We start from the raw sequence: 27,508 nt of genomic DNA, 5'->3' as shown, positions 1-27,508 counted from the left end.
CTCCTCCTTGGGAGAGGTGTGTGCACACTGTGGTGTCATATCTGGAATGAATTCACATGGGTCTGAGGACAAGCAAAAGCAAGCAGACAGGGCTTTGAGGACTCCTGCCTGCCTGCTGGGCACTGTCTTTACAGAGCCACATGCCACAGATGGAGGAGAAGCTGAATGATGAGAACCCCTGCTCTACTTCCCTGAAGGACAGGAAGAAAACCCATACCATCAGGAGGATGCTGCGCTGGCTCAGCATGAGTGCAGGTACCAGGGAAACCCAACACCTAGGACCCACAGACAATGAAAAGAATACCAGGGCACAGAAAACACACTACTACTCCCCTGGTATCTCTTGTAGACTCCTGATGCCAGATGAACCTGGAACCCCATGTGCTCCCCAAACATGACCTCATGGCCCAGCCCCTGCCATGGCCAGATGCAACGTCACTCTCCACTTATTTGTAGGAATATCAGAAAAGAGATGTGAAACCATTTCATGTCCGATTCTGTCTAGAATATATTGGCATTGTCGTACATGTTTCCTCAACAACTGTTCCCAGGTGTCCTGGTTCTCCTGACCATCCTTCCACAACTTCTCCACATCTGACACATGTTCATGATGAGCAGGGAGATTTTTACCCAAAGGGCATGGGGCTCATGGTATTATGTCTACTGCTCTGCACTTTGGTTGCTAAGGAACACACCCTTGGCCCCTCTAGATCAGGAGCAAGGGCCTTACCACCGAGACTACATTCTGGAAATGAGACCACTTACCTCACCCATTCAGCCCTTCACAAATGCGGGACTGTGACATGATTCCCTTCTGTTGCCATGTCACAGTGCTGCACTGAACATCCTACATGTCCTATTATCCTGACCCAACCTCTGCCAGGTAATGTCCCTGTCTTCTGGTCCCTAGAATGGGCTGTGCTGTTAGAAATCACAGGGACAATGCTGTTAATGAAGGGAGGTGCTGTCCATACTCATCTAAGAATCTGACCTGATATCCTAACATGTTCAGTCATTCCCCACCTCAAATTCTCGTGTGAATGCCAAGATCCTTTTTCCTACTCTGGGCACCCAGGTCTCATGCTTGCCACAAGTCACTGGGGTCTGGGGGTTTGGTCTGCATTCTGGACTCCAACCCTCCTGTTGGCCATAGTGCTGTGTCTGATTCTGTGTCCTTCCTGTGTTCTACCTCAGGGTACAAAGGTCACACCTGGGAATGAGAATGAGAACTGTGTGGGGTGGACCATCAAGGCAGGCCTGCTGAATCAGCGAGTGGAGCACATCGTGCCTGCCTTTCTGGGGAGAGACCCCACATACGTCTCCACATTCATGGGCATGTACACAGCTTTTGCTACCACCCAGCAGGTCCTGGAACTGTTGTTTATGAGGTGAGCACCTTGCCCTTCACAGCCCAGTGTGATTCAGCCCCTTAAAGCTTTATGTCTAAGGAAAGTCACCAAATGTCCTTGAGTCTCACTTTGTTCCTCTGATCAGAGTAGAATAACTCCAGGTACTCAGTGGGGGCAATGCAGGGAAAGTGACCCTGGCCCTGCGGAAATGTCTGCTGGCAGAGCTGTCTGTGCTGGCCGATCTTTGTCCTCTTCCCCATGATCAAGTTTCTGCCTCATCCCTCACTGTCACCAGGTGTTGTGTTGTGCTGTTTCCCCATTTGAAAAGGAGATTGGAGGTTCTATCTGTGTGTCTGAGTCCTGGGTCAAACCAGTCAAGGATGCCCAGGATAAGCAGCAGGCCCAGACCCACACCAATATGTGTGATGGAGCTGATTGGGGCCCTATCATTCATCAAACATACAGGAAGCCCCACTACATGCAGGCATGTCTGTAGGAGCTGACTGGGATCCAATGCACAGAGCAGACAGCACCCTCCCCTCCAGAGCTCCATTCTAGTCAGCAGTCAGTGACTCTGGATATGACAAGAGGTAGTATCCACAGGACACCTGATATGATGCCCTTCTGGCCTCCTCCAGATATGACTGCTTCCTTCCTGAGACTGAGGAGGATGGCGGACCCTGGGAGCAGGAGAAAATGTGAGTAGGCTGAGCTCATGCTGGAGGGCCTTCCTTCTCCAAGATTGCAGTGCTGAGACTGTGCGTGGGAGGGGCTGCAGGACCCAGCATCCCACACATCTGAGAGTCCTGTGAGAGGACAAAGATCTGAGGCCTTCTCCTTGGGAGCAAGGAAAGGGTTCTTGTCCTGTCTGGTAGAGGATGGGCTGTGGGCACAGTGAGACAGCAGACAGTGCCAGAGGAAAGCATCAGCCCCTTAGAGAGTCCAACCCCATCCCTTTCCCACTCACAGCCTTGCATCTGCCCCCATCAGGGGACCCAGATAAAGGTTTTGGGGAACATCACGCTCACCACCTTGTAGAACGTCAACAGTGTGTGCTTAGCAAGAGTTCAGGAGACACAGTGAGGGCTCAAGGAGCACATATCACCCACACTATGGGAGACCAGTGTCAGTGGGAGGACACCCACATGTGCACTGAGTGAATGAGGCAGCATAGAGGCACAGGTCGTCACGTTGAAGGTATGAGGAGGGTCCCAGCAAGCCCAGGTAAGAGACAGAGTCCCTTTGTCCCGTATTTGTTCAGATTTTCATGGAGCGCTAAGGTATGCAGTGAAGGCACTGACTCATCCTGACACCACCCCTCCACTCATGCACGGAGTTGAATTCTAGTGGGAGGTAGGCAGGGGGACACACTGAGGAGTCTGGCTGGCTTCCCCAAGAAAGACAGACTTGGCCACATCATTGGTTAAGGGGTTCCCGTCAAACAGAGTCTTGACAGTCCCTCTTCAGTGACCAGGACTCTCTTAGGCAGGACTGCCAAATCCCAGGTGGACAAGGTAGAGAACCACCCTCTGTACATCCAGGAGCAGGAGTATAGAGGCCAGGTCCCACAGGGCTGTCCTGAGACATCAGTGCAGGAGGAACACCCCATGTTGATTGTTCTGGCTACTTTTGTATCCCCAGAGCCATGTCTTCCATCCTGGGCACCTGGCTGGACCACTACCCAGAGGACTTTTTCCAGCCCCCAGAATTCATCAGCCTGAAGATGCTGCAGGAATATGTATGGGTCCACATGCCGGGCTCTGAACTGCAGCACCACACCCGCCTTCTCTACTCATGGTGGAGAAACCATGAGCTCAATGAGCCAGAGTCTCTGGGTGAGGAGGACTCTGGGTGGAAGATGTGGGGATGTGGAAGTGACAGGGTATGCCACACAGAGCACGTTTTCTGAGACTGCGGGTGGGCTAGGAGTTGTGAGTAGTCTCAGATCACTGTTCCATTAGCCTGCCATCTGGGAGATTTCCTCCTGGTGGGTTCTTTGACTCAGTTGACAATGTCTATGGGAGAGGTTTCCTTTATTTGGAAGGGCCATGGAATGGCAATCACGGTGATGACACTTTCTATTCTTGAAGCTATGACACAAGCTCGAAAGCAAGATCCAGACATCACTCAGGAGCTAGCCCCTGCTATCTCTGTCGTGCCCACTTAAGCTTCAGAGCACAGGTTGCCTGAAGCCACCACTCATCCTGGAGCTCAGCAATTAGAAGCAGTGACGCTCCCTGCAGAGTCACCACCAGTGCAGGTGGTAGTCCCAGCTCTGCTTCACTGTCAGGAGCTGGAAGAGCCACCTGCCCCTTTGGTGGACTCACAACCTGAGCAGCCTCCAGCCCCAGCTGGTGGGGTCACGGAAGGGCTGGAGCAACCACCTGATGCAGCTGAGCAACCAGCCTCTGCTCCCGAACAGTGGCTCATGTTGGCTGCAGCCCCAAACGATGAATTCCCTGACCCTGTCATTGTGTTCTTTGTAATTTTTGTGATTTTTATAGAGGTATTTACTGTCTTAGGTATTGTTTTATAAATAAAACGTAAATTAACTTCAAAAAAATTTACTCTGATCCTTTTAATTTACAAATTCAAGTCTCATTACGTACATTCACAGGATTTTATACCCATGACCACTATGTACTCGAACATTTCCATCACACAAAAACGTATACTACTAATCACCCACAGTTCATTCCCTCACCCCAGTACTCTGCAACCACCTATCTAGGTTTCTGCTGCTTTAGCTCCTCTAAAATTTTCAGGTGTGTGCAAACACACAACATTTCTTGCTGTGTCTGGCTACATAACATGAGAGTGATTAATAATTGGTTAAATATTTAATGAAACTAACATTTTTATGACAGAGGAATATTCCCCAAAGGACAAAGATTATGTGAAGCTCCTACTTGAAATCTCTTCATTATCTGGCATGGGGACCCTTTGAGATTTGACACAAGAGCAGAAGCCAGAAGAGAAATGTCTGGTCCAGAGCGATACCTTGAAAATCTTTCATTTCCCTGGACAGGCCATGTTGATATCGGTCTAATGTGCATATTATAAAAATACCCAAATGAAATATTCAATATACCATTTATGCTAATCTATTAGGCAATAAAGTCTAAAGTTCTTAAAGGTTTTCTATAAGTGACGTTTAAGTAGTAAAATTAAGATTTAAATAATGAGGACAGGCACCAAGGTGGCTCAATCGTTTGAGTTTCCGAGTTGAATTTGGCTCAGGTCATTATCTCATGGTTCTTGAGATCAAGACCCAAGTCAGGCTCTGCAATGACAGCTTGAAGCCCTGGTCAGGATTCTCCTTCTCACTCTTTCCAAATAAATAAATATGAAAAAATAAATAAATACGGAGAAAAAATTTATATTCTTCAAAGAAATAATTGCCCATAAGACATGGTGTCATCTTCACAGTCTTTTTGCTTTGAGTGTAGCAGGTGTCTGTGTTTGTGTCTACGAGTGGTGTGATAGGTTGGGCGTGTAAGGATCCAGGACTATGGTCTTGTAGTACATGATGTCCCCACAGTGGGCAGGCACAGTCCTGTCCCCTTCTGCATTCTCAGTGGCCACACATCATCATTTACTCTGCGTTTCCAGAAGCTGAATGACTGGGCCCATTCCAATATTTTGACTCTCATCATTGTACAAAAGGGTACATCTGTACCACAAATCTCTCTTTCTTTAGGCATGTACACCAAGCACAACTTTTGGAACATTATTCATATCCATTGTTTGGGTGCTGCCTCCACTTTCAAATATCTACAGACTCTTTATACATTGGGGCCTTATGTGAAAAGCAGGGACCCCTGGGACTGAGTGGACACCTGAAGAAATAGGAGGACAAGCCAGCACTGAGGCCATCAGGGTACCTAGGAGTGACCCATGGGGCAGGAAAGAAACCACACTCCCTCATTCTGACCTTCTGCACAGCGTCCCTGCCCCATGTCCTGGAACACACTCATCCAGGCCCCATCCCATGACAAACCCCAGCCACCTGTGCACCTCCTGTTCCATAGCTCTGCTTCTCAGTAGAGCAGCCAGTCCCTGCTTTCAGGCCAGTGGAGGATGCAGGCTGGGCCACTGCTGTCTGCTTGCTGGCCCTCCACCCAGGCTGGGTCCTTTACTCTCAGGAAAGTACCTGTAAGTGCAGGTCAGGTCAATGAGTTAAAGACCATGACCTGAATGTGTTCATCCTGAGGATTGAGTGACAACAGCAAGAACCACTTGAACCTTGGCAAGGAAGAGAGTCCTTTACAAAGCACATCAGGAGCTCAAGGAGACTGCAGGATGGAGACTCAGTCAAGGGTTTGATACTGAGTAAAGCCCCTCCACCCTTCAGGCTCCTCCAGCAGTGACGCCCTGCACCTGCCAGCCCCATCTTTGGGGAGCAGTGTCCTTGTCATGAGCAGCTACACAACACCCTTTGCTGACCACAAGACACACAGGAATATTTCAGGGCTCCCTGATCTCTCAGCAAAGAAAGTGCCATTCCAACTTAGACATCCTCAGAGGATTCCAGGCAGATCACTGTAAAATTCAATGATTTGTGAGGTGCCTTTCAGGAAGCCTATGAAAAATATAGGTCTCTTCCCAAATGCAGTATTCTGAGATGAATTCACTGAGTGGTTGAGTCAGGCACTGGGTTCCAGGACAGAAAATAGAGACAGTGTGGCTACCTCCCAAGATGCACAGGGTGTGTTGTGGGAATGTGTTGGGAAGCATATGTCCATGTTACAGCTCTTGTGTCTGGTTTAAAAAAAACATATATGCAAACAAACCTTATTTATGGAGATGTTTGATATCAACCACAAAACATTTCAGAAAATTTGTATAGTATCACTCCCTATATCTGCTTACTCTCATCTAAATTCGATCACATCATCCTATATTCCCAGGTACCTTTTCAGTTATTAGGAGTACATGATATGCTATATAGAGACCGCAGTGACTCTACAACATAACTGGTAGACCTAATAAATGATTTCAGTAGTTAAGATATGTATGTCGATGTATATAATGTGCTTCATTTCTATACATGAATCACAAACTATCATAGAGAGAAATTAAGAAAATAATTTAAAATCACTCCAAAAGAATAAAATATTTAAGAATAAATTTAGCCTATGGGCACCTGGGTGGCACAGTCAGTGAAGCATCTGACTGACTCAGGTCGTGATCTCATGATTTGTGTTTTCAGCCCTGCATTGGGCTCTGTGCTGACAACTCAGAGTCTGGAGCCTGCTTCAGAGTCTGTGTCTCCCTTTCTCTCACCTCTTCCCCACTCATACACGCTCTCTCTCTCTCTTTTTCTCTGTCTCTGTGTCTATGTATCTCTCTCTCAAGGATAAACATAGAAAACTCAAAAAAGAAAAGAATGACTTTAACCAAGAAGATGAAAACCTCTGTACTGAAACCCAGAAATCAGTGGAGAAAGAATTTGGAGACAGAAATAAGCGGAAAGACATTCCATGCTAGTGGATCCCAAGAATTAAGATTGTCAAAATATTCACACTACTTAAAGCCATCTGCACATTCCCTAGGTACGATCCCTATCAAAGTTTAAGCACATCTCCAAAACTAGAATAATCCTTCAATGTGGACAGAACCACAAAAGGCTCTGAATACCAAAGTCATTTTGAGAAGGAAGAACACAGTTGGATGCATCATACTTTCTGATTTTAAACTAGATCTCAAAGCTACAATAACCCAAGCAGTACGGTATTGGGGTAAAAGCAGACACACAGATCATTGGAACAGAACTGAAGGCCCAGGAAGAAACCCACACATATGTAACCAATTAATTCACAACAAAAGAATCAAGAATATAACATGAGGAAAAGGCAATCTCCTCAATAGGTGGTGTCAGAAACACTGGGCACAGAAAAACAACACGCACAGAAAAACAACTTGACGCCTATTTAACACCACACACAGAAACGAATTCAAAATGTATTAAAGACTTAAGACCTAAAACCAGAAATATCCTGGATAAAAACTTGGGCAGAAGGTGTGAGATCACACAACTATGTCTTGAGTTAGGAGATTATAGGGAAAGCTTTGCAAAGCAGATCACTGCTCTTTGGCCTTGGTGCAAACAGCCAGCAACAGTTCACTTACCTAGTTGGTGTGGTGTGTATCTGGGGGGCAGGCTAGACTTCACTGATCCAGTGGATGTGTATCTAGGGGTTGGGTTCAGCATGTGCTTACAAAGCCCTTAGATCATGTTGTCACGTGGAATATTTTATCCTATCTATATTTGGTTTTCACCATGTCTTCACTACGTTCTTTCCAATATGTGGCCCACTGACGTGTTTTACATTGTTTGTAGGCTTAATGAATATGGGAGCTTGAGAGCAGCTCACGGAGATGTCCCTTAAACTCCCTCTCACCTCTCTTGACTTGCATGGAGTCTTAAGCAATCCTTTCTGCTGTCCTTGGCTCTGCTGGACAAAGCCAAATGCTGAAACCATGAGAATTTTTTTTCATCTCAGTCTAAACACTGAGTTTTTGGATTCAACACCAGAAGCCAAAGGTACAAAGGAAAAATAAAGAAGTGGGACTACATGAAACTAAAAAAATGAGTTCTGCACAGCAAAAATATCTTCAAAGGAATGAAAAGGCAACATAGTTAGTGGGAGAAAATACTTGCAGACTACATACATGGTAAAGGGTTAATACACAAGAGACATGAAGAACTCCTACAGGACAACAATGCAAAAGCAAAGAGCAATGATGAAACTGGCAGAGTCCTGAAGAGGCATTTTTCCAATGAAGACATGCAGATGGCCACCACATACATGAAGAGATGTTCAATGTCACTCCACATTAGGGAAATGAAAAGCCAAAGCCAAAGAGATATCACCTGAAACCTGTCTGAATGATCTTATCAAAAAGATAAGAAATTACAAGCGTTGGGTAAACTGTGGAGGAAAGCAAATCATTGTGCTCTGTTGGTGGGATTGGAACTTGGTGCAGCGGCAGTCGAAAACAATATAAAGTTTCTTCAAAAAATTCAAACTAGAACATCCATATCATCCAGCAATTTCCCTCAATAACCCCCCTAGGTATTACTCAGAACACATGAAATCACTAACTCCCCAAAATACCTTCACACCTGTATTATGCCACATTGTTTTTAATAGCCTGGAGGGCATTATGCTAAGTGAAATACATCACACAGAGAAAGACAAATACCAAATGCTCGCACATATATGTAGAAACTGAAACAAAAATAAGAAAACAAAATACAAAAATCCTCAAAACATAATAAAACAAACTCATAAATACATAAAGATGATTGCAAAGGTGAGGGGCAGGAAGGAGGGAAATAGGTTAAAGGGCAAAAGACATCAGCAAATAAAAAAAGACCATGTCAACAGGGAAACAGAGAGTAAATATGACTTCAATAACTCAAATTCTAGCTTCCTATATTTCAAAGACCTTAGTTCATTCCATTACATTCACCAGACCTACCTGAATAATAAGGAATTATGATGACTCAGAAGTTTTTGAAAGATGATTTCTTTACTTAGTATTTCATATCAAAGAGGACAGAGTGCTTAGATTACTAGCTGTCAGATTTTCAATTATTTTTATGGTTTCTTGAAGTATCATTATGTCACAAAAATCTCCTTAGATCTAAGTGGACACTCTCAACACTGAACATATGTACATACCACTAAAACAGTACAATAAAGGTAAGGTACATTGTCCATCACACAACAGTGAGTTTTTCCTCCTTGTTGTAGCGAGCATTTTGTGATGAAAACGTTCCGGGTATCAAGCACATGTATCAAATTCCATGCGATGGGATATGAAGAATATAGCAATCATGGTAATCATGAAAATAATGATATTCAAGATAATCATAATCTCCTTAATTCCTGAGAGAGAAAACTCACCCCCCCCCCACCCCCCAAGGACAAAACAGATGCTTAGGAGCAGCTGCTGCTGAAAGTGGCCTACACCACACCATATTAATGAAAACCTAAAGTACCAGTCATCTTGATATGTAAGTCTGTGAAAGCCTCTGCTCTTAGACTTTTGCTTTCAGTGAGGTCATGGTGCTGCCTTCAGGATGTTTTCAACCTTTGAGACAAAATTGGAACAGTCTATTGAAATGAGATATTCCTATGCAACAAAACAGTGTCTTTGGAGAGAACTGGGACCCTAACGTGGTCCAGACTACATACAGTCCACACCACCACACACATACACACACACACCAACAGCAACCTGGGAGAGGGAGAACCCATGGAATGAAAGAGCATTTGCTCAAGAGCTGATTTCAAAAGGAGGCTGAGAGGTAAGCACTGCCTGCTGACATACACATGCACTGGTTTCTAGGGACATGGTGGTCTCAGAGTCACTTCTCCCTCGTGCTGCCTGGTGAGTCCCAGAGGAGATGTGATTCCTAAGGTATGAAACTCTTGAAACACGGGATGAATGCAAGAGAGGAGGTGCTCCACAGAAACATGAAGCGCCACGCCCCCCAGATATGAAGAACAAAACCGACAAGTCTGCCTGGAACAAGGAGCTTTTCCATCCGACCTTCCTTGGGAGACTGTGAAGAAGACGTTCCCACCAAACATTTCCCAAAGATTATTTTGTGCTGAATCCCAAAAACCCAGTCCTCTCCAGCACACAACTCCAAGTACGAAAGAGTCTGGACCACCCTCTAAAAGAATCTCCTCCAGGGAACCAGGGTACAACCCATAAAGGTCACTCCTATGACCGCAGCCAGAAAGGAGCCCAAGAAGAACCCCATAGAATGAGGGAGGGGTGTGGGGATGAAAGGGGAAGGCAGAGAGGGGCAGGGGGAAGGCCACATGGCACCTTGTCACTAGGATCCCTACCTTGGCAGCACCGCAACTGAGGCAGGTCCTGGAGGGAGGCTGTGGGTCTCAGCTGCTCCACCTTTAGGCTTCTCCAGATGGTCTTTTGGGGGCACCTGGGGGAATCGCATCATGCTCAGCCCCTGGTAGTGTTGGTGCTCCAGGAGCGCAGCTGCAGCTGAGAGGCACCTTTGGGAGCACGTCCTGGGACTTGGCCTCTGCCTCCAGGAGCAGCAGGAGCAGCAGGGCCACCACCCTCCAGGGCTGGAGGCTCATGGCTCCCAGTCCTCTCTGCAAGTGCCCCGCTACCTCTACCTCCACAGCTACCTGGACACAGGTGCCAGGCAGCAGCCATGTCCCTGGTGGGGGAGTGGGGTGGGTGAAAGCCCCTGGCTGGCAGAGAGACTTGGGAGCTTGGGGTAGCAGGTGGTCTGGGAGCCAGGATGCACAGCACAGCTGCACCCTCAGCTGCATCCCTCACCGGGCTCCCCCCCTGACCCATGCACCTATGTGCACCCGTGGGCTCACTCCTGCACACCTCTTGGATCCAGGATCCAATTCCCTCCCCTCCTCCCCCACCCCTGCAGGGGACACAGCTGCTGGGCGCCAGGGTCTGCAACACCACACCTCTGTGCGCCCACCATATGGTATGACCGCCTGCCCACCAGCCTGACAGCCAGGAGCCAGGAAGAGGGCTCCAGAGACCAGGCTAGTGGGGGAGAGGGACTGTCAGGTGTCTCTTCCCCAGGTGGAGACCTCCCTGTCATCCCTGAAGAGACCCAGGAAGGTTTTGAAAAGCTGGTTTCACAGGGAGGTGGCTGTACATGAACCTAGTGCTCCCTCTTGCATCCTAGGCCTCTGTGTTTGTTCCTCAGTCTCCCTCAGGTTCCTGCTAACTGTGGATATCTGCAGCTGTGCCCCCTCCTCACTCGTGACCCATGACTGAAAGGGCATCCCTGAGGGACAGGGAGACACACTGGGCACACGAGACTCCTTCCACCTCCCTTCTCCTTGAAATGTCGGTGCTTTTCAGCTCTGCATGCCCTTCCCATGGCTCTCCCTGGACTACACCACCATTGGTCCCACCCTTAAGTCCACCCTGCCATCGCTGACTTTGTCATGTCCTTCAACTCTGTGGAACTGCCTTTCCACCTCCACTACTTCCCAACCCCCATGTTTTCTTCACAGTGTGCCTCGGATCCCAACTCATCCGTGTGATTTTTCTTTTCTTTTTTTTCAATTTCTTTTCAATGTTTATTTATTTTGGTGACAGAGAGAGACAGGGCATCCTACGTGCAATTTTTCAACAAGCATCTATTGAACGTGTAAGGTGTACCATACCCTGATCTGGCGGGCCCATGTGCAGAGGTGGGCAAGAAAACTTATGTGTGAGGTTTCAAGGGTAGCCACAGGACTACCATACAGGGTGAGGAGGAGTAGAGAAACCAAGTAGTCAAGGGTTTATACGAAAGGAGCATCAAGGGCATGAACCTACACAGCACTGGAAGGAGAGCAGGGAGTCATGGAAATATAGATCATCGAAGGCTAGTCCCAATCTCCAGCCTTCATCACATGTCTTCACCTGAGGACTTGCAAATAGGCACCCCCAGACTGGACTGGTTAGAAGCAGGGCTTACAGGAAAAGCACAAAACTTGTCTGTGGACTTCATGGTCATGGTAAGGGCGCCATCACACAAGCCCACCAAGGGAATCTGGACTCTGGCAACTTGGACATACTGTGTACAATGAGGACCTGTTAGGACTCTTTCAAGTGCACAAGTGAAGAGAAAACTAAGCCTCAAGCCTAGGAGAATAGAGATGCAAAACCTTTCTCCCCCCAGGGGCAATGTAAATGATCTCATGCTATACAAAAGCCAATGATCTCTGCTAGCATTAAAAACTTTACCACTTTTCTGCCTCATTTATCAGTCTCATCCCAGAAGTGGACTCCTGTTTCATTGGCTCTATACACACCATTTGCCTGCATTCTCCTTGGAAGCAGCTTCCTACCTACCAGAACCCTGACGTGTGTCTCCATGTCATGGCACGTATTGAAATGTAAGTGAATGATGTTTCCATTTCATTTTGAACATTATGTTGATGTCTCCCTCCTGGCTCTGCATCTCCACTGAGAAGACTGTTTAGCTGAGTTTACTTTGTGTGTGTGTATGTGTGTGTATGTGTGTGTGTATACGTATATATGTATATATGTTCTTTATCACTGTGTAGGGCTCCCTAGTGTGGATGGAATGCTTTGTTTATCCATTCGAGGGACATTTTGTTTGCTTTGAGTGGTTTGGCTATTACACATTACCCTGCAGTGAACATTTGTGCTCAGTGTTTTGTGGGATTTTAAGTTTAAATTCTCTGGGATAAATAAATGTCCAGGAACCTGACCGCTAGCTTGTAGGGTTTATGTTCAGCTATCAAACTGTCTTGCCAGAGTGGCTGTGCTATTTACATTCCCACCAGCAATGCATGAGAGAGCCACCTCTTTCCAACATTTTATCTTTTTACTGTATTAGTTGAACCAGCTATTTTAACAGGCAGGGAGTGATTACTCAGTCAGTTGTCATTTGTATTTACCTCATGGCTAGTGATGTAGAACATTTTCTCATGTGCTTATGCCACCTGTATGTTGTCTTTGCTGAAATGTTTCTTCATGTCTTTTGTCCATTTCCCATTTGGAAAATGTTTTCCTTATTATTTTTTGTTATTTTTTGTTGCATTCTGAATTTTTTTATACTGTGTAGATACAAGTTCTTTGTCACATGTGTGGTTTGTAAACATGTTCGCCTAGTGTATAGCTTGTATTTTTATCATATTAACAGGATATTTTTTTTAATGTTTATTATTTTTTTTGAGAGAGAGACAGAGTGCAAGTGGGGGAGGGTCAGAGAGAGAGGGAGACACAGAACCTGAAGCAGGCTCCAGGCTCTGAGCTGTCAGCACAGAGACTGATATAGGGTTCGAACACAAGAACAAGGAGATCTTGACCTGAGTTAAAGTCGGACACTTAATGGACTGAGCCACTCAGGTGCCCCTACATTATTTTTAATATAATTTACATTATAATATCATCATTATAATTATAATAATTATATGTATTTTTATATAATTAATAAAATTATAATATACATTATATTAAGTTAGCTAACAAACAGGGTCTTTTTTTAAAAATTTTTTTTTTTAATTTTTTTTAACGTTTATTCATTTTTTTGGGACAGAGAGAGACAGAGCATGAACGGGGGAGGGGCAGAGAGAGAGGGAGACACAGAATCCGAAACAGGCTCCAGGCTCTGAGCCATCAGCCCAGAGCCCGACGCGGGGCTCGAACTCACGGACCGCGAGATTGTGACCTGGCTGAAGTCGGACGCTCAACCGACTGCGCCACCCAGGCGCCCCTAAACAGGGTCTTTAAAAGAGCAAAATGTTATCTCTCTCTGACCCTCCCCCATTCATGTTCTGTCTCTCTCTGTCTCAAAAATAAATAAACGTTAAAAAAAAATTTAAAAATGGGGCACCTGGGTGGCTCAGTCGGTTAAGCATCCGACTTTGGCTCAGGTCATGATCTTGCGGTTCGTGAGTTCAAGCCCCGGGTCGGGCTCTGTGCTGACAGCTCAGAGCCTGGAGCCTGTTTCAGATTCTGTGTCTCCATCTCTCTCTCTGACCCTCCCCCGTTCATGTTCTGTCTCTCTGTTTCTCAAAAATAAATAAACGTTAAAAAAATTTTTTAAAAAGAGCAAAATGAATTAATCTTGATAAAGTCCAATTCACCATGTATTTTAGTTTCTGAATCTTGCTTTATTGTAATGTGTAAAAATGCACTAAGTTTAAGCCAATGGATAAATATCCATAATGTACTTTATTGCATTTTCTAGGGTAGAAATCCAACAAGGGCACCAGTGTGGTCACGTTCTGGGGAGACTCATCTTCTTGGCTTGCAGATGGCCACCTTCTGGCTTTGTGCTCACATGGCCTCTCTCTGTATGTGTGCATGGAGAGAGTGTGCCAGCTCTCTGGCATCTCTCCTTGTAAGCATGCTAACCTCATCATGAGGGTCCTAAACTTGTGACCTAACATAACCACATTATCTTCCAAGGCCCCACATGCAAGTTTATGGGGATAGAACTGGAAAATTGTGAATGGGGTGGGATCATAGTGTAGTCCATAGCATGTTTCTTGGTGGATTTCTTGAGGTTTCAACTCTTTGGTATTTACTCATTTTCTTAGATCATTAGGTTCACATCTTTCATCAAATTTGGAAAATCAGCCATGATTTCCTGAAACAATTTTTTTTAAATTTTTATCTTGAAATATATTTTTAGTCCCTACTTTTTTATATTTTCTCTTTCTGAGACTCCTGTGACATAAATATTAGCTTTTATTCTTTGTGTTGTCTGTGTGTATGTTTGTGTTTTAAAAAATGTAGTCATTATACTTTTCAGTTGTAATTGTCCATTATGTACTTCTTTACACCTTTCTTCCTTTCCTGAGACTTATTCTCATTTGTTTCAAACACTTTTGTAATTTCTTGCCAAAGCATTTTTTTAATGATGTCTCCTTTCAAATCCATTGGGAGTCCCAACTCCTAGGTCATCATTGGCTTTGGGGGTCTGTGAATTGTGTGACATATTAAAGATGGCATTTCTCTGGGGTTTATTTGGCGAGTGTTCTTAATTATTCATCTTTCATATTTGGGGTGTGTCATAAGACTCTGGATGTTCTTAAATCTGGTGTGTTAGCAAGTGGTGGGTCAATAATATTGTGACTAGCAAATGTAGCCCCAGTTCTGTGTCAAAACCAGAAGGAGCACAGTGAGCCCTGGCCAGACACAGCTGTGAAGATACAGAGAAACCTGTGTGGAAAGTCACATCATCGTGGCTTTCTTCTCTACAGGCAACGATGAGTGCATAGGGCAGCTAAAACACATTGCCAAATGTATTTCCAAAGATGGAAGGATAAGTACTTGTAAAGACCAAAAGTCTGGTTGACAGTGGGAATTATTGAGGAAAAGTGTGTTCTGTGTGTTGAGGACATTTGAGAAGTTTAGTTTATTCTAGTAGAAGTAGGTAATTATGGGTTTTAATGGGATGGCTGTCATTGATGTTGGGCTTGCTCAAAACTTACATCAAATTGGCTCCTCTTACTGGTGTCTTTAGCCTAAATATCATCCCTCTCAAGACCTGCCAAAGGGAGCCAGGTCAGATAGAGGAGTGAGCGCTGAACTGGTGTGCTGACTTGTGTGAGACATGACACATCCGTTCTAGCCACACTTCCTGAATGCCTGCTTGGGAATGAACTTTGCCTCATGCCCACCACCACAGTGGAGTCACAGAGGAACATGCTGGTGGTCAGCTCATCTGGCAACCTCAAGGCCAGTCCCTCCCTCTCTCTGCATAAACTTGGGACAGGAGTGGGGTCCTCTGACATTCATCTTGGCACTCCATAGAGATGTGGAACACTCACTATTAATTACAGGACCCGGGGTCTCATGTTCTTCCTTCAGACATACACCCAAGACCATTTCCATCCCTAGTCCAGCCTTTTCTGGGGAGCATGCCCCATGTGCCTGTTTCCTGACAGGTTAATTCTTCCTCTCTTTAGGCAAAACCAGCATCTTCATTTACACTGGAGAACACAGCAACACAGAATGGCTGGAATAAGGTGAGTTTTCAGATCACCCCAATTAGACAGGATGAGGGGAATATCCTTGTACCTCCTAATGTATGGATCAGTCATTTCAACCCAAATATGTCCCTACCAGAACTTTCCCCAATATTCCATCAGTCTGGCCCCAAAGATGGGGGAGCTCATTCATTATGGGCTAAGTAAAAGATATCTTTGGGAAGTTTTTTTGTTTTTGTTTTTTGTTTTTTTCCAAAATTAACCCTGACCCTTTCTTGCAAGGAGTCATTTTCCTGAAATGGAAGTGACGTCTATAACCACTTCTCAAAGTCAGATACTTCAGCTCCACATGGGAAACCTGAAGATGAGTTCAGCTTGTCTGTGCTGCACGCCCCTCAGTGTGGCAGCAATGGGAGGACCAGACTGCAGGGTGGAGGACTGGAGGGGCTGAGAAAGGTGCAGTTGAGCAATAGCCCCGATAGACTCACCAGAAACAGGGTTGTGAGGGTGTCACAGGACAGTGAAGCTGAAGGTGGACCATGATTGCATTGTAGAAACCTTTGTAGACATCTTCTTCCTTCTCTGAAAATGGAGAATGCACTGTCGAGTTATACAAATCCATAGAGATGTTCCCCTTCAGCAAATGGCTCACAAACCGTGAGATCATGACCTGAAGCCTACGTTGGACGCTTAACCGACAGAATCACCCAGGTGCCCCTAAAATGTAAACATCATTAATCACAATCCAGTGTGATTTATTTTAGGAATGCATGGATGGTTCACAATTCACAGGTAAAACAATGTTATAAATCATACTTAAGAAGATGAAGGGTAAATACCATATGATCATCTCTATAGATGCAGACAAAGCATTTGACAAAATACATCATCTGTTCATTTTAACAACTCAACAAAGTGGGTTTAGAAAGTATATACCTTGGGGCACCTGTGTGGCTCAGTCAGTTAAGCGTCCGACTTCAGCTCAGGTTATGATCTCACAGTTCGTGAGTTCGAGCCCCACATCGGGCTCTGTGCTGACAGCTCAGAGCCTGGAGCCTGCTTCACATTCTGTGTCTCCCTCTCTCTCTGCCACTTCCTTGCTCATTCTCTGTCTCTCTCTGTCTCAAAAATAAATAAACATTAAAAAAAATTTAAAAAAAGAAAGTGTATACCTCAACATGAAAAAGGCCATGTATAAAAATAAAACATGCTAACATACTCAATGGTGACAAAGTGAAAACCTTTCCTCTATGATCAGGAAGGGAGTACAAATATCTATTTTCACCATCTTTGTACAACATAATACAAAAAGTGGTAAACATAGCAATAGGACAAGAAAAAAGAAAGAAAAGTCATCCAACATGGTAAGGGAGAATGAAAACTTACTATTTGCAGATGATATGATACTATATAAAAAACCTTAATTAATCTCCCAAGAAACCACTGGAATTGAAAATTAATTAAATAAAGTTATACAATACGCAATTATTATGCAGGAGTCTGTTCATTTCTATACTCGTGATGATGTAGCAGAAAGATAAAAAAATCCCGTCTACAATTGCTCCAAAAAGAAATTATAGCTGAAGACTTCAATAATCTGAGACATCCAAATCGAAAAGATATAGAGAAGCCCCATCAAATTCAACAAAACAAGCCAAAATCAAATACATATTGTAATACAATTTGTAAAATATAGAGATAATAAAAACATCCTGAAAGTAGAAGAAAAAAGAAGTCCAAATTATAAGGAAAGACAAATGATGTTAACAGCAGACTTCCCCCCACAGAAACCAGGCCAGCAGAAAGGAGTGGCATGATATATTCAACACATTGAATGGGAAAAATGTGTAGCTGAGAATACTCTATACATGAAGGCTGTCATTCAGAATAGCAGAGATAAATAGTTTCCCTGACAAGCAATACTATATTGGTTCATGACCATTAAACCAGACCTTCAAGAAGTAGTAAAAGGGAATTCTTCGAGTGAGAGAGACAAAAACAACAAAGACTAGAAGGAAAAAGAGAAAATCTTCATAAGCAATGACAAAACAAACATGGCAGTAAATTAATAACTGTCAATAGTCACTCTGAATGTTGACTGCATGTTCCAATCAAGAGGCATAGGGTGTCAGAATGCATAAGAAAAACAACACCCATGAATATGCTGCCTTTAAGAGAATCATTTTATACCTAAAGACACCTGCACACTGGAAGTGAAGGGATGTAGAGATATTTATCATGAAAATGGATGTCAAAAGAAAGCCAGAGGAGCAATACTTATATTAGAGAAACTAGATTTTAAACCAAAGGCTAACAAGAGATGAACAAGGTCACTCTATCATAATAAAGAGGTCTAAGTAACAAAAAGATCTAACAATTGTAAATATTTATGCCCAAATTGGAACACTCAAATACACAGAACAGTAACAAATACACAGGAAGTCATTAATAGTATTAACAGATGTTAATGCCACAATTACAGCTGTGGACAAATAATCTAAGCAGAAATCAAGAAGGTAATAATAGCTATGAAAGACACACTGGACCAGATGGATTTAGCTGATATAGTCAGAACTATCCATATTAAAGAAGCAGACTACACAGTCTTTTCAAGTGCACATGGGACATTCTCCAGGGAGGATCACATACTAGGTCACAAATAAGGTCTCAATAAGTGCAAAAAGATTTAGATAATACTATGATTATTTTCCAACCACAATGCTATGAAACTGGACGTCAGCCACAATATTTTTTTGAAAAACCACAAATACGTGCATGTTAAACAACATACTGCTAAAGAATAAATGGGCCAAATTAGAAATTTAAAAACATAATGAAAAATATATGGAAACAAATAATAATGAGAACACAGCAGTCTAAAACCTTTGGGGGGCACCTGGGTGGCTCAGTCGATTGAGCATCTGACTTCAGCTCAGGTCATGATCTCACAGTTCATGGGTTCGAGCCCCACATCAGGCTCTGTGCTGACCTCTTGCTCAGAGCCTGGAGCCTGCTTCCGATTCTGTGTCTCCTTTTCTCTCTGCCCCTCCCCCACTCATGCTTTGTCTCACTCTGTTTCTCAAAAAAACTAAATAAATGTAAAAAAAAAATTAAGCCTTTGGGATGCAACAAAAGCAGTCACAAGAATGAATGATGAGTTGAGGTGCCTGGGTGGCTCAGTTGGTTAAGCGTCTGACTTCAGATCAGGTTGTGATCTTGCTGTTCATGAGTTTGAGCCCTGCATCTGGTTCTCTGCTGCCAAGCTCAGAGCCTGGAGTCTGCTTCAGATTCTATGTCTCCCTCTCTCTCTGTCCCTCCCCCACTCACTCCTCTGTCTCTCTCTCAAAAGTAAATAATCATTAATTTTAAAAAAAAAAAAGAATGAAGAGTGATTTTAGCATCTTTCCATGTGTCTGTTAGCTATCTCTATATCTTCTTCAGAAAATGGCTATTCCTGCCTTGTGACCATTTTTAAGTTGATTATTTGTTTTTTGGTGTTCATTTTTATAAGTTTTTTTAAAATCCATTTTGGATACTAACCCTTTATCAGGTATGATGTTGGCAATGACTTCTCCCATTCTAATGGTTGCCTTTTAGTTTTGTTGATAATTTAGTTCACTGTGCAGAAACATTTTACATACTTGAATTCCAAATACTCTATTTTTCTTATATTTCCCTAGCAAAAGAGACATGTCTATTATGAAGTTGCTTCCAGAGGGGAAGATGGCGTTGTAGGAGGACACTGGGCTTACCACGTGCTGCTGATCACTTAGATTCCATCCACATCTGCCTAAATAACCCAGAAAACTGCCAAAAGACTAGTAGAATGGACTCTCCAGAGCCAAGTATAGACAAGAGGCCCATGGAAGAGGGTAGGAAGGGCAGAGAGGTGGTGCGCACTACACGGATTGGCGGGAGGGAGCCAGGGCAGTGGAGGGGCAGCCCGCCCTGCAAGGCAGAGCCCCCAAATTCTGGCTTGCAAAAGTGGAGGGGCTGGACTCTGTGAGTTCTGACAGCCAGTGGGACTTAACATCTGGAATGTTAAAAGTCAACAGCTCTGCTCTCAGAGAGCAGGGAGGGTGAGAGGACTCCAGGAGGGAGAGTTGTTGAGCCCAGGAAGACAGAGCTCAGCTCGGGGGGGAACAAAGGCACTGGCAAGCGTGATTTCCTGCTCCCATCCCCCAGCCGAAATTCCAAAGGGAACAAGTTCCCATCACTGAACTTGCTTGCACCTGGCAAATGCCCAATGTTGTGCTTCTATGGATCCATTTCTCTGACTGGCCTGTCTCCCTCATGGTGCTCTAGGGCTCCTCCCACAGGGGACCACCGATGGCAAAGCTAGCTAAGCCTGACCCTCCAGCCCCTGTGCACCTCGCAGATCCACCCCTTCTAATACGCCCTTGGCCAGTTCCCATCAAAGCAGCACCACAAGCCTGGCAGTGTGGAAGTAGCCCAGATAAGGGCCACACTACTCCACAGTGAGTCCTGCCCCTGGGAGAGGGGAAGATAAGGTACACACCAGTCTTACTGTGGCCCAAGCAGTGGGCTGGGGGCAGACATCGGGTCTGACTGTGGCCCTGCCCACCAACACAAGTTACTCCAGACAGCACAGGGGAAGTGGCTGCAGTTTGGAGTCACCTCAGGGAGTACCCAAAATGATGAAACGGAAGAATTCTCCTCAAAAGAAACTCCAGGAAGTAGCAACAGCTAACGAATTGATCAAAAACGATTTAAGCAATATAAAGGAAAAATAATTTAGAATAATACTCATAAAATTAATCGCTGGCACTGAGAAAAGCATAGAGGACAGCAGAAAATCTATTGCTACAGAGATCAAGGGACTAAGAAATAGTCAGAAGGAGCTAAACAATACTATAAATGAGGTGCAAAATAAAATGGAGGTGCCCATAGCACGGATTGAAGAGGCAGAGGGGACAATAGGTGAATTAGAAGATATAATTATGGAAAAAGAGGAAGCTGAGAAAAAGATAAAAAAAATCCAGGAGTATGAGGGGATAATTAGAGCACTAAGTGATGCAATCAAACGGAACAATATCCATATCATAGGAATTCCAGAAGAAGAGAGCTAGCCCAGGCAGCTTCCCCACAGCTCCAGTGGAAAGTGGGGAGTAAAGGTGCTCCCTCCTGTGTCTTCTAGTGCCTTCTCTTAGCAGGTTCCAGCCTTGTAGCCAGGCCTGGCCCCTTCCTGAATGTTCATACCTACTTCATTCAGGGAGTGGAGCGATCCAGGACTGCCTGGAAGCACCTCAGTGCCAGGCAGTCCCAAGAGCTCCCTGATGGGTGTGAGATTCTAATTACCACCTCGTGGCTGGAGGCCGTTGCCCTCCTCAGCCCTGTGAGCAGTGACTCCTCTTCTAACCCAGGTAATTTTCCTTGTAAAGGTTGGGTTGTGCCCCGCCCACCACGTGGTCTTAGGCTGAGCCACAAAATCTGTGGGGTGCTGGCCCTGGGAGGGCACAGGCCTGCTACCGGGCCTTCTAGGGACAATTCCTGGATCTGTGCACAGCAAACCCCAAAAGCGAGAGGTTATGGGTCATCTCAGAGGGTTGTTGCCATGTTGAAATAAGCAAACCTATGCAAACTTTTAATTTTCATGTAAGTTGTTATGGACTAAAATGCTGCCACAAGGTTAATACTGTAAATGCTAGCTGTCGCTATTGTTGGGTTTTAAATTGTAATTTTCTTAGATCCAAGTTGCCCCAAAGCAGCCAGAAGACCTCCTGAGCATGCTGTCCAGAGCCACATGATGGAGCATCTTGCCTTCAGTCCCTAACATCCCTGGGGGCAGGCAGGGGACAGGCTGTTACATTCAGTATACAGGTGAAGAAGCTGAGGCTCGTGCAGGGGGTGTCCTCATCCCCAGGGGACACTGCTCAGGCCCTTCCAGCCTGCCTGATTGACCCTGACATCTACCAATGCAGCTTCTGTGTGAGGGGCTGGGGGGGGGGTGCAGGTGTACAAATCCCACCACTCCCTTGCTCCCTCCAGGACTTTCAGGCTCTGAAGCCAAATAAAGCACCAAAGCTCTCTCAGAGCATGTGGCCTGGACAAGGGATATGAAATAGGGTTTCTTCTCTCCCAAATCCAAAGGGCTGGTGTCTATGGGAAAATCCCTAACTCTGCTCACCAAGTAGCTGCAGGTACACACACAGCTAACCTGACTCAGCCACCCCATGATCGAGTGGACAGACACTGCATACAGCCCACACTGACCCCTGCTGCGTGCTGACTCTGTCACTGTGAGCGGAGCCCACAGAAGGCCAGCCCTCATCAGCAGTACCCTTCCTCTCTTGAGGAGGTACCAGTCCTGGGTGGGCAGAGGACCCAACGGGGCACCTGTCTCCTCCTCTACAGTCCATAGGCCCCACCTGGAACACGCCCAGACCCACCTGGGCAGGCTTGATCACCACTGTGTTCCCAGCAGCCAGACAGTCAGCCGTCTTCCAGGAGAGCATCATCAGGGGGTAGTTCCAGGGGATGACGATGCCAGAGACCCTGTGGTACAAAGAAGTGGGTCTTTGTCTCTCCACTTGGCCTGGGTGCCAGACTGCACCTGCCAACTGCTTCCTCTCCCCAAGCCTGACCCCTTTTCCACTACAAGCATCTTGATATGGTGCCCAAGGTCCCCCTGAGAGAGCTCACCCCTGGCCTTCCAGTCCCTGATGGGCAGTATGTCCAGCATGGCAATAGCCCCTCTTCCTGGCAGGGCACAATGCCAGGGAACATGGTTTCTCATTGGAATTGTCAGACCTATCTAAGGACAGTCCAGTAGGGCATGACACCAGGCAGTGAGGGGTTGACAGCAGGCAGGGCCAGGGAGAAGGACAGGGATCACCCAGGTGGGCAGAGAGAATATGGGAGAGAGTTGGAAATGGGTGGGCCAGGAGGAAGTCAGCGAGGGTCCTCTTGGGTGAGGCCAGGGTGTAGTTCCATGGAGAAAAGGAAGTAGTCAGCTGAGGAGGCCTAACAAGGCTTGTCTGCTTTGCATTAAGAGATGGTACCAAGCATCTCTGTGCCCCCTTGGTCCCAGAGAAAGCCTCTGGGTGAGCAGTGTCTCCATCAAAGGGAAGCCCCTCATGGTCCCGGGGGGCCTAATGATGACACGTGTGGTCCCTGCAGCCTACTTTCCCCTGACTCCTGTAAAACACAGGGCACTGTCTTTATCAGTGTCAGGCAATTAATGAGCCCATCCACACAGAGCTGCTCAGGCTACCTAGCTTGTTTTCTTCATCATATTAATGATCATCATCACCACAGAATGTTTCCCAAAAGAGGACTTAGCTGAACCCAGGAAGGGGGAAGATAGTGTGTGAAGGCTGAGGTCAGGACAATCTGGGGACCAGCACACCATCCTGGGAACAACAGGGTACACTCAGGGGTTTGGAGAGCCACTCCCCACCCCATGTACACCCAGTAGACCCAACAGGATGAGAAAGCAGAGGGAGCACGGTGAGTGTGTCTAGAGAAGAGGGTGAGGTCATCAGGATTGTGGAGGCTCCAAAGGAGAATGGACATCAGAAAGTCCCACTGTCACAGCTGAACTGTATTCCCCAAAATTCGCAGTTGAAATCTTAACTCCAGAACGTCCTTATTTGGAAATTGGGCCATCCCAGATGTAATTAGGTAAGACGAGGTCATACTGAAATAGGGTGTGTACCCAACCCAATAGGACTGATGTCCTTCAAAAAACAGAGCCATGTGAACAGACAGACATGCACAAGAAGGACACCAAGTGAACATGAGGGCAGAGATTGGGGAACACCCAAGACTGCCAGTAAGCCACCAGAAGCTGGGGGAGATGCCTGAAGCAGATTCTCCCTCATACCCTCAGAAGAAACCAACACTCTGACAACCGAATCTGGAACTTCCAGCCCCAGAACGCTAAGGCAAATTTGTGCTGCTTGAGTCTCTTAGTTTCAGTACTTTGTTATGGCAGCTCTAGCAGACACATAAACCTGCCCATATAGGGACAACTTTCCCAGTCCCCCAACTCCCTGGGAGGTTCTGCATTAGTATCTTCCTCAGTCTGATGGGGACAGAATCCTCAGGAGGCATCTGGAAGAGCAGTGACCATGCAAATTCCTGTGATTGGCAGCCAGGTGGCCCCTGGTCCCCCTGCCCAGCCCTTCTCAGGCCTGTGCCCAAGGAAAGGGCTCCAAGCACATGGGCTATGCAGGGCTCTAACTCTACACTCTGACACCTGGGCAGGGGAGTTCCTTGTTGTGGGGGCCTGTCCTGGGGCACTGTCTACATATTGTGTCCTCTAGGGGACAGGCTGGGTGGGAAGCCCTGCCCTGAGTCAGTGCTACATCCCACTCAGGCTGCCCCCTCTCTGGGGGCTACAGGACAGGGTTTTCCTGTATCCACAGCCCACTCTCCCAACAGGGGCTGCCCTCACCAGCAGGCCTGTCCTTCAGGACCTGGTGTGGTCATCTGTACTCATTTCTGTCAATGCAAATGACATCTGAACACATTCTCCTTCTGACACCCCCCCACATTCCCAAAGAAGCTGAGTGCCCTTGAACACCATCCACAGGGATGTGAGGTCCCTGCTGGTGGATCCCAGAGGCCCCACGTTGTAAGGGGCACAGGGTAGGTGGGAATGCCTGCTTGGTGCTGACCACACTGGGCCTCTGGTGCACATTTGGTGATTTTAGAGGGCATTCATCAGTGTGCTTCCCTCACACGAGTTTCTCCTGGAGCTGTTCCACGTGGTCCCCATAGCTCTGTCTGTCCCATGCCTTCGCACAGCCACACGCCATGCCCTGGTTAGGAGGCCACAGAGTTCAGCATGGGTTGTGCAGGGTTTTGCTGTCAAGGCCCCAGAACAGCTTCTGTGAGTGCTCTTGGGTTTGTCTCCTTGAGCACCTGTGCCAGTGAGTCACCATAGTTGTGCCTGTGGCAGGGTACATTTGGAGACTGAAAAGTCACTGCCAAGTCGCCTTTCACAAAGGTGGACCCTCTGCCTCCCCCCACCCCCCACAAGCAGTGTGAGGAGACTTCTCTCTCCTTAGGCCTTGGGACCATCTGATGGTGAGGCATAGCCCCTCACGTCTGGGTTTAACATAATTTCCCCAATTCCTAGTCTTTTCTATGTTGATTGGGCAGGTGCCTGTCTACTGTTGAGCACTAGTTCCCATCCTTTGTCTATTTCTCTATTATTTTTACACTGTTCCTTGGTGCCCTGTAGTTCTTAATTTTATGCATATTCATTATTATAATCTTTGCAGATAAAATTTTTCAGGTGTGCCCCCTGTTTCCCACTATGACGCTGACTGATACACGGCTATTGTGGGGCTTAAGTAAAATTATACTTATAAGGTCATTGAAACAGTGCTTGGCACAGAGCAGGTACTTTAAATGTGAAAGCTGTTTTATTTGCTAGTATATAAGTCCCCCAAGGGCAGGCAATGCCATCAGTTTTGATCATTGTTGTATACCCTGCGCCTGAAATGTATGGCATCTAGTAACCGGTGAATAAATAGCATTTGATAGATGTGTAAAAAGGGGATGAGCACTCACACTACAAATTGCGCAAAAAGTGCCTAGTGTGTGGTGAGTCTTTGCCTGGCACTGTGATTCACCCAATAGGCTCCTTCCTGGTCAAGGCCTGGTTGTGGCTTGCTCTGGCCTGGTTGATGGGGATGGTGGAGCCCTGGAAGAAGCAAGGGGAGTCACTGGTAGGGGGCTCCATTGTTTCCTTCCCCCTTCCCCCTGGGCAGCCAGACTGTGCTTGGGGCTCAGAAAGGAACAGGGTCTTGTCTGCATCCTGAAATCTCCATGACCGAGACAGGTAGGAGACCCAAACCTTCCAGACTGGGTATGACAGAGGCATCTGAGGACTTCAGGTCCAGGTGGAGAAGGCAGCCATGAGGGGCAAGGTGCCTCCTGCACTGAGCCTGGCAAAATCCTCAGACAAGAAGCTGGTCCAGGTACAGGTAAGCCCTCTGGCTTTGAAACTGGGGCAGAGAAGGGAGGAGTTGGGGGGGCCAAGCTGTCTCTGCAGGCTGTGCCGACCCAGGAGGCCCCAGCTGGGGGATGGCTCCAGCCAACAGTGATGCAACAGCAGAAGGAGGAACAGAAGTTAGGCCTGCCATAATACCTGCACCTCTCAGCCCCATGGAGAGGATAAGATGCATGGAGCCCATTCTGGCAGACCCCAGTGAACCTGTTGGTGATGGATATCTCTGGGGAAGGATTGACCCATCCCTGAATCTGGTGGAAAAACCTCTGAAAATGGCTCCCAAGGTCACATCCTGATCCCTAGTATCCAGGAGGTGGTGAGCCACCCCTTCCGCAAAGATGCAGAATGGCACAGTTGACCTTAGGATAGGGAGACGATGCAGATAGACCCAGCATGACCTCAGGAGCCTCCATAAAGTCAGAGTTTTCTCCAGTTTAAGAGACTCAGAAGGACGCCAAACCTGAGAAAGGCAAGGGGAGTGGGGGGCCAGAGCGAGGCCAGAGCAGGGCCTGCAATAGCCTCGGCCAGCAGCCAGCAAGGACTTGGACCTTCAGTCCTACAACAACAGGAGCTGAGTTCTGCCAACACCTGAACAGGCCTGCAGGCAGGGTTTCCCCAGAGCTCCAGATAAGCCCAGCCTGGTTATACCTTGACACTGACCTTGTGAAATCCTGGCATGGAACCTACCCAAGCCTGCCTGAATTTCCCATCTGCAGAAATGGGAGCTGATGGGTTGTTTTAAACCAATAAACTGGGGTCATCTGTTATGCAGCATGTAGGCTAACACACTGCCCTAGTTTTCTGCTGACCCCAGCCTGCCTGTGTGAGCTCTCACTTGGTGGGCAAGAGCTTCAGTCCCACATGAATGTTGTCACACCAGCAAGCAAAGTAGTGGAAGGTCTGGATGGACATGCCCAGGTGGGTCTTCAGGGCCAGTGTGTAGGCAGCATCTGCATCCAGAGCCTTGATGGTGGCCAGCTGTTTCTTATGCTCTTCCATGAGGTCTGCCAATGAGGTCAAGGGGTGGGGGAGGGGAGGGAGGTTGGCTCAGGATGCGACCAGCCTTACCTATTCTTTCAGGGCCCTTCGTCAATGAACAAGGGGCTCTGGCCTGCACAGCTAGCTCTGCCACACTCAGATATGCTGACCTCAGTTTCCTGATCTATGAAATGGGACAGTAAGGTTTACTTTGCTGGATAGCTATGAGGATGATGCCCTTCTGTCCCTCTCTCCTCTCCTCTCTTTTCCTTTCTTCCTTTGTAAAATATGGATGGAGTAACTATTTTATAACACACATGATTCTGCAAAGCAGTCCCTCTGCCTCTGTAATAAGGAGGTCACCATCCAAAAAGGCCACCCTCTCTGTCTCTGGACAGCCTTGGCCAGGGGACAGCATGTCCAGCTTCAAGAACCAGCAGATCCAGTGGAGTGTGCCCCCAAGGATGGCATCTGTGGGGAGGTAGAGGGGGGATGATGGGAGAGAATCAAGGGAAGGTTCGTCTACACAGGCCTCCTGAAGTGTGAGCTCTATGAAATCCAGTTGCCCTCCTGTGATTCCAGTGGGTGTGCTTCTGTGGACAGCCTGGGAATTAGGACTGTGCCCCCTTCTCTGATATAACAGAGCCCAAAAAGCAGAGTGCTCAGGGGACAGGGTGTCCAGAGGAAGGTGGAGGCCACAGACCCAGAGCGGCTCTCAA

The 27,508-nt window shown here is 46.6% G+C and overlaps 1 protein-coding gene and 1 long non-coding RNA gene across 2 annotated transcripts in view; both read right to left on the bottom strand.

Moving 5' to 3' along the window:
• LOC147574211 (uncharacterized) overlaps positions 1–27,508 on the bottom strand; it is a 483,035-nt gene that overhangs the window by 296,676 nt on the left and 158,851 nt on the right. The window lies entirely within an intron of this gene.
• Positions 16,311–27,121, bottom strand: LOC147574213 (retinal dehydrogenase 2-like). Its single transcript, XM_086686396.1, has 5 exons — positions 26,673–27,121; positions 25,432–25,502; positions 22,200–22,342; positions 21,146–21,343; positions 16,311–16,408 (listed from the first exon to the last, which is right to left on the bottom strand). Exons 1-5 carry the CDS (start codon positions 26,808–26,810, stop codon positions 16,311–16,313), a joined length of 648 nt encoding a protein of 215 aa, XP_086542522.1. The 5' UTR covers positions 26,811–27,121.

Source organism: Puma concolor, chromosome E1, assembly GCF_028749965.1.
Source record: "Puma concolor isolate L17-30 chromosome E1, mPumCon1.1.hap2, whole genome shotgun sequence".
NCBI classification, from domain to species: Eukaryota; Metazoa; Chordata; class Mammalia; order Carnivora; family Felidae; genus Puma; species Puma concolor.
Note: the sequence above shows the minus strand (reverse complement) of the source record. Positions and strands in the feature narration are given on the sequence as shown.

Bases quoted from the DNA above. Each gene is read 5' to 3' on its own strand.
- LOC147574213 (XM_086686396.1), bottom strand. From the start codon at position 26,810: ATGGAAGAGCATAAGAAACAGCTGGCCACCATCAAGGCTCTGGATGCA. The intron at 22,343-25,431 runs GTGAATCACAGT...TTTGTACCACAG, and splicing joins ACCAGGAAGGAGCCTATTGG to GGTCTCTGGCATCGTCATCC. The intron at 21,344-22,199 runs GTAGAGGAGGAG...TGCTGTGCACAG, and splicing joins CCAGGTGGGGCCTATGGACT to ATCCAGGAATTGTCCCTAGA.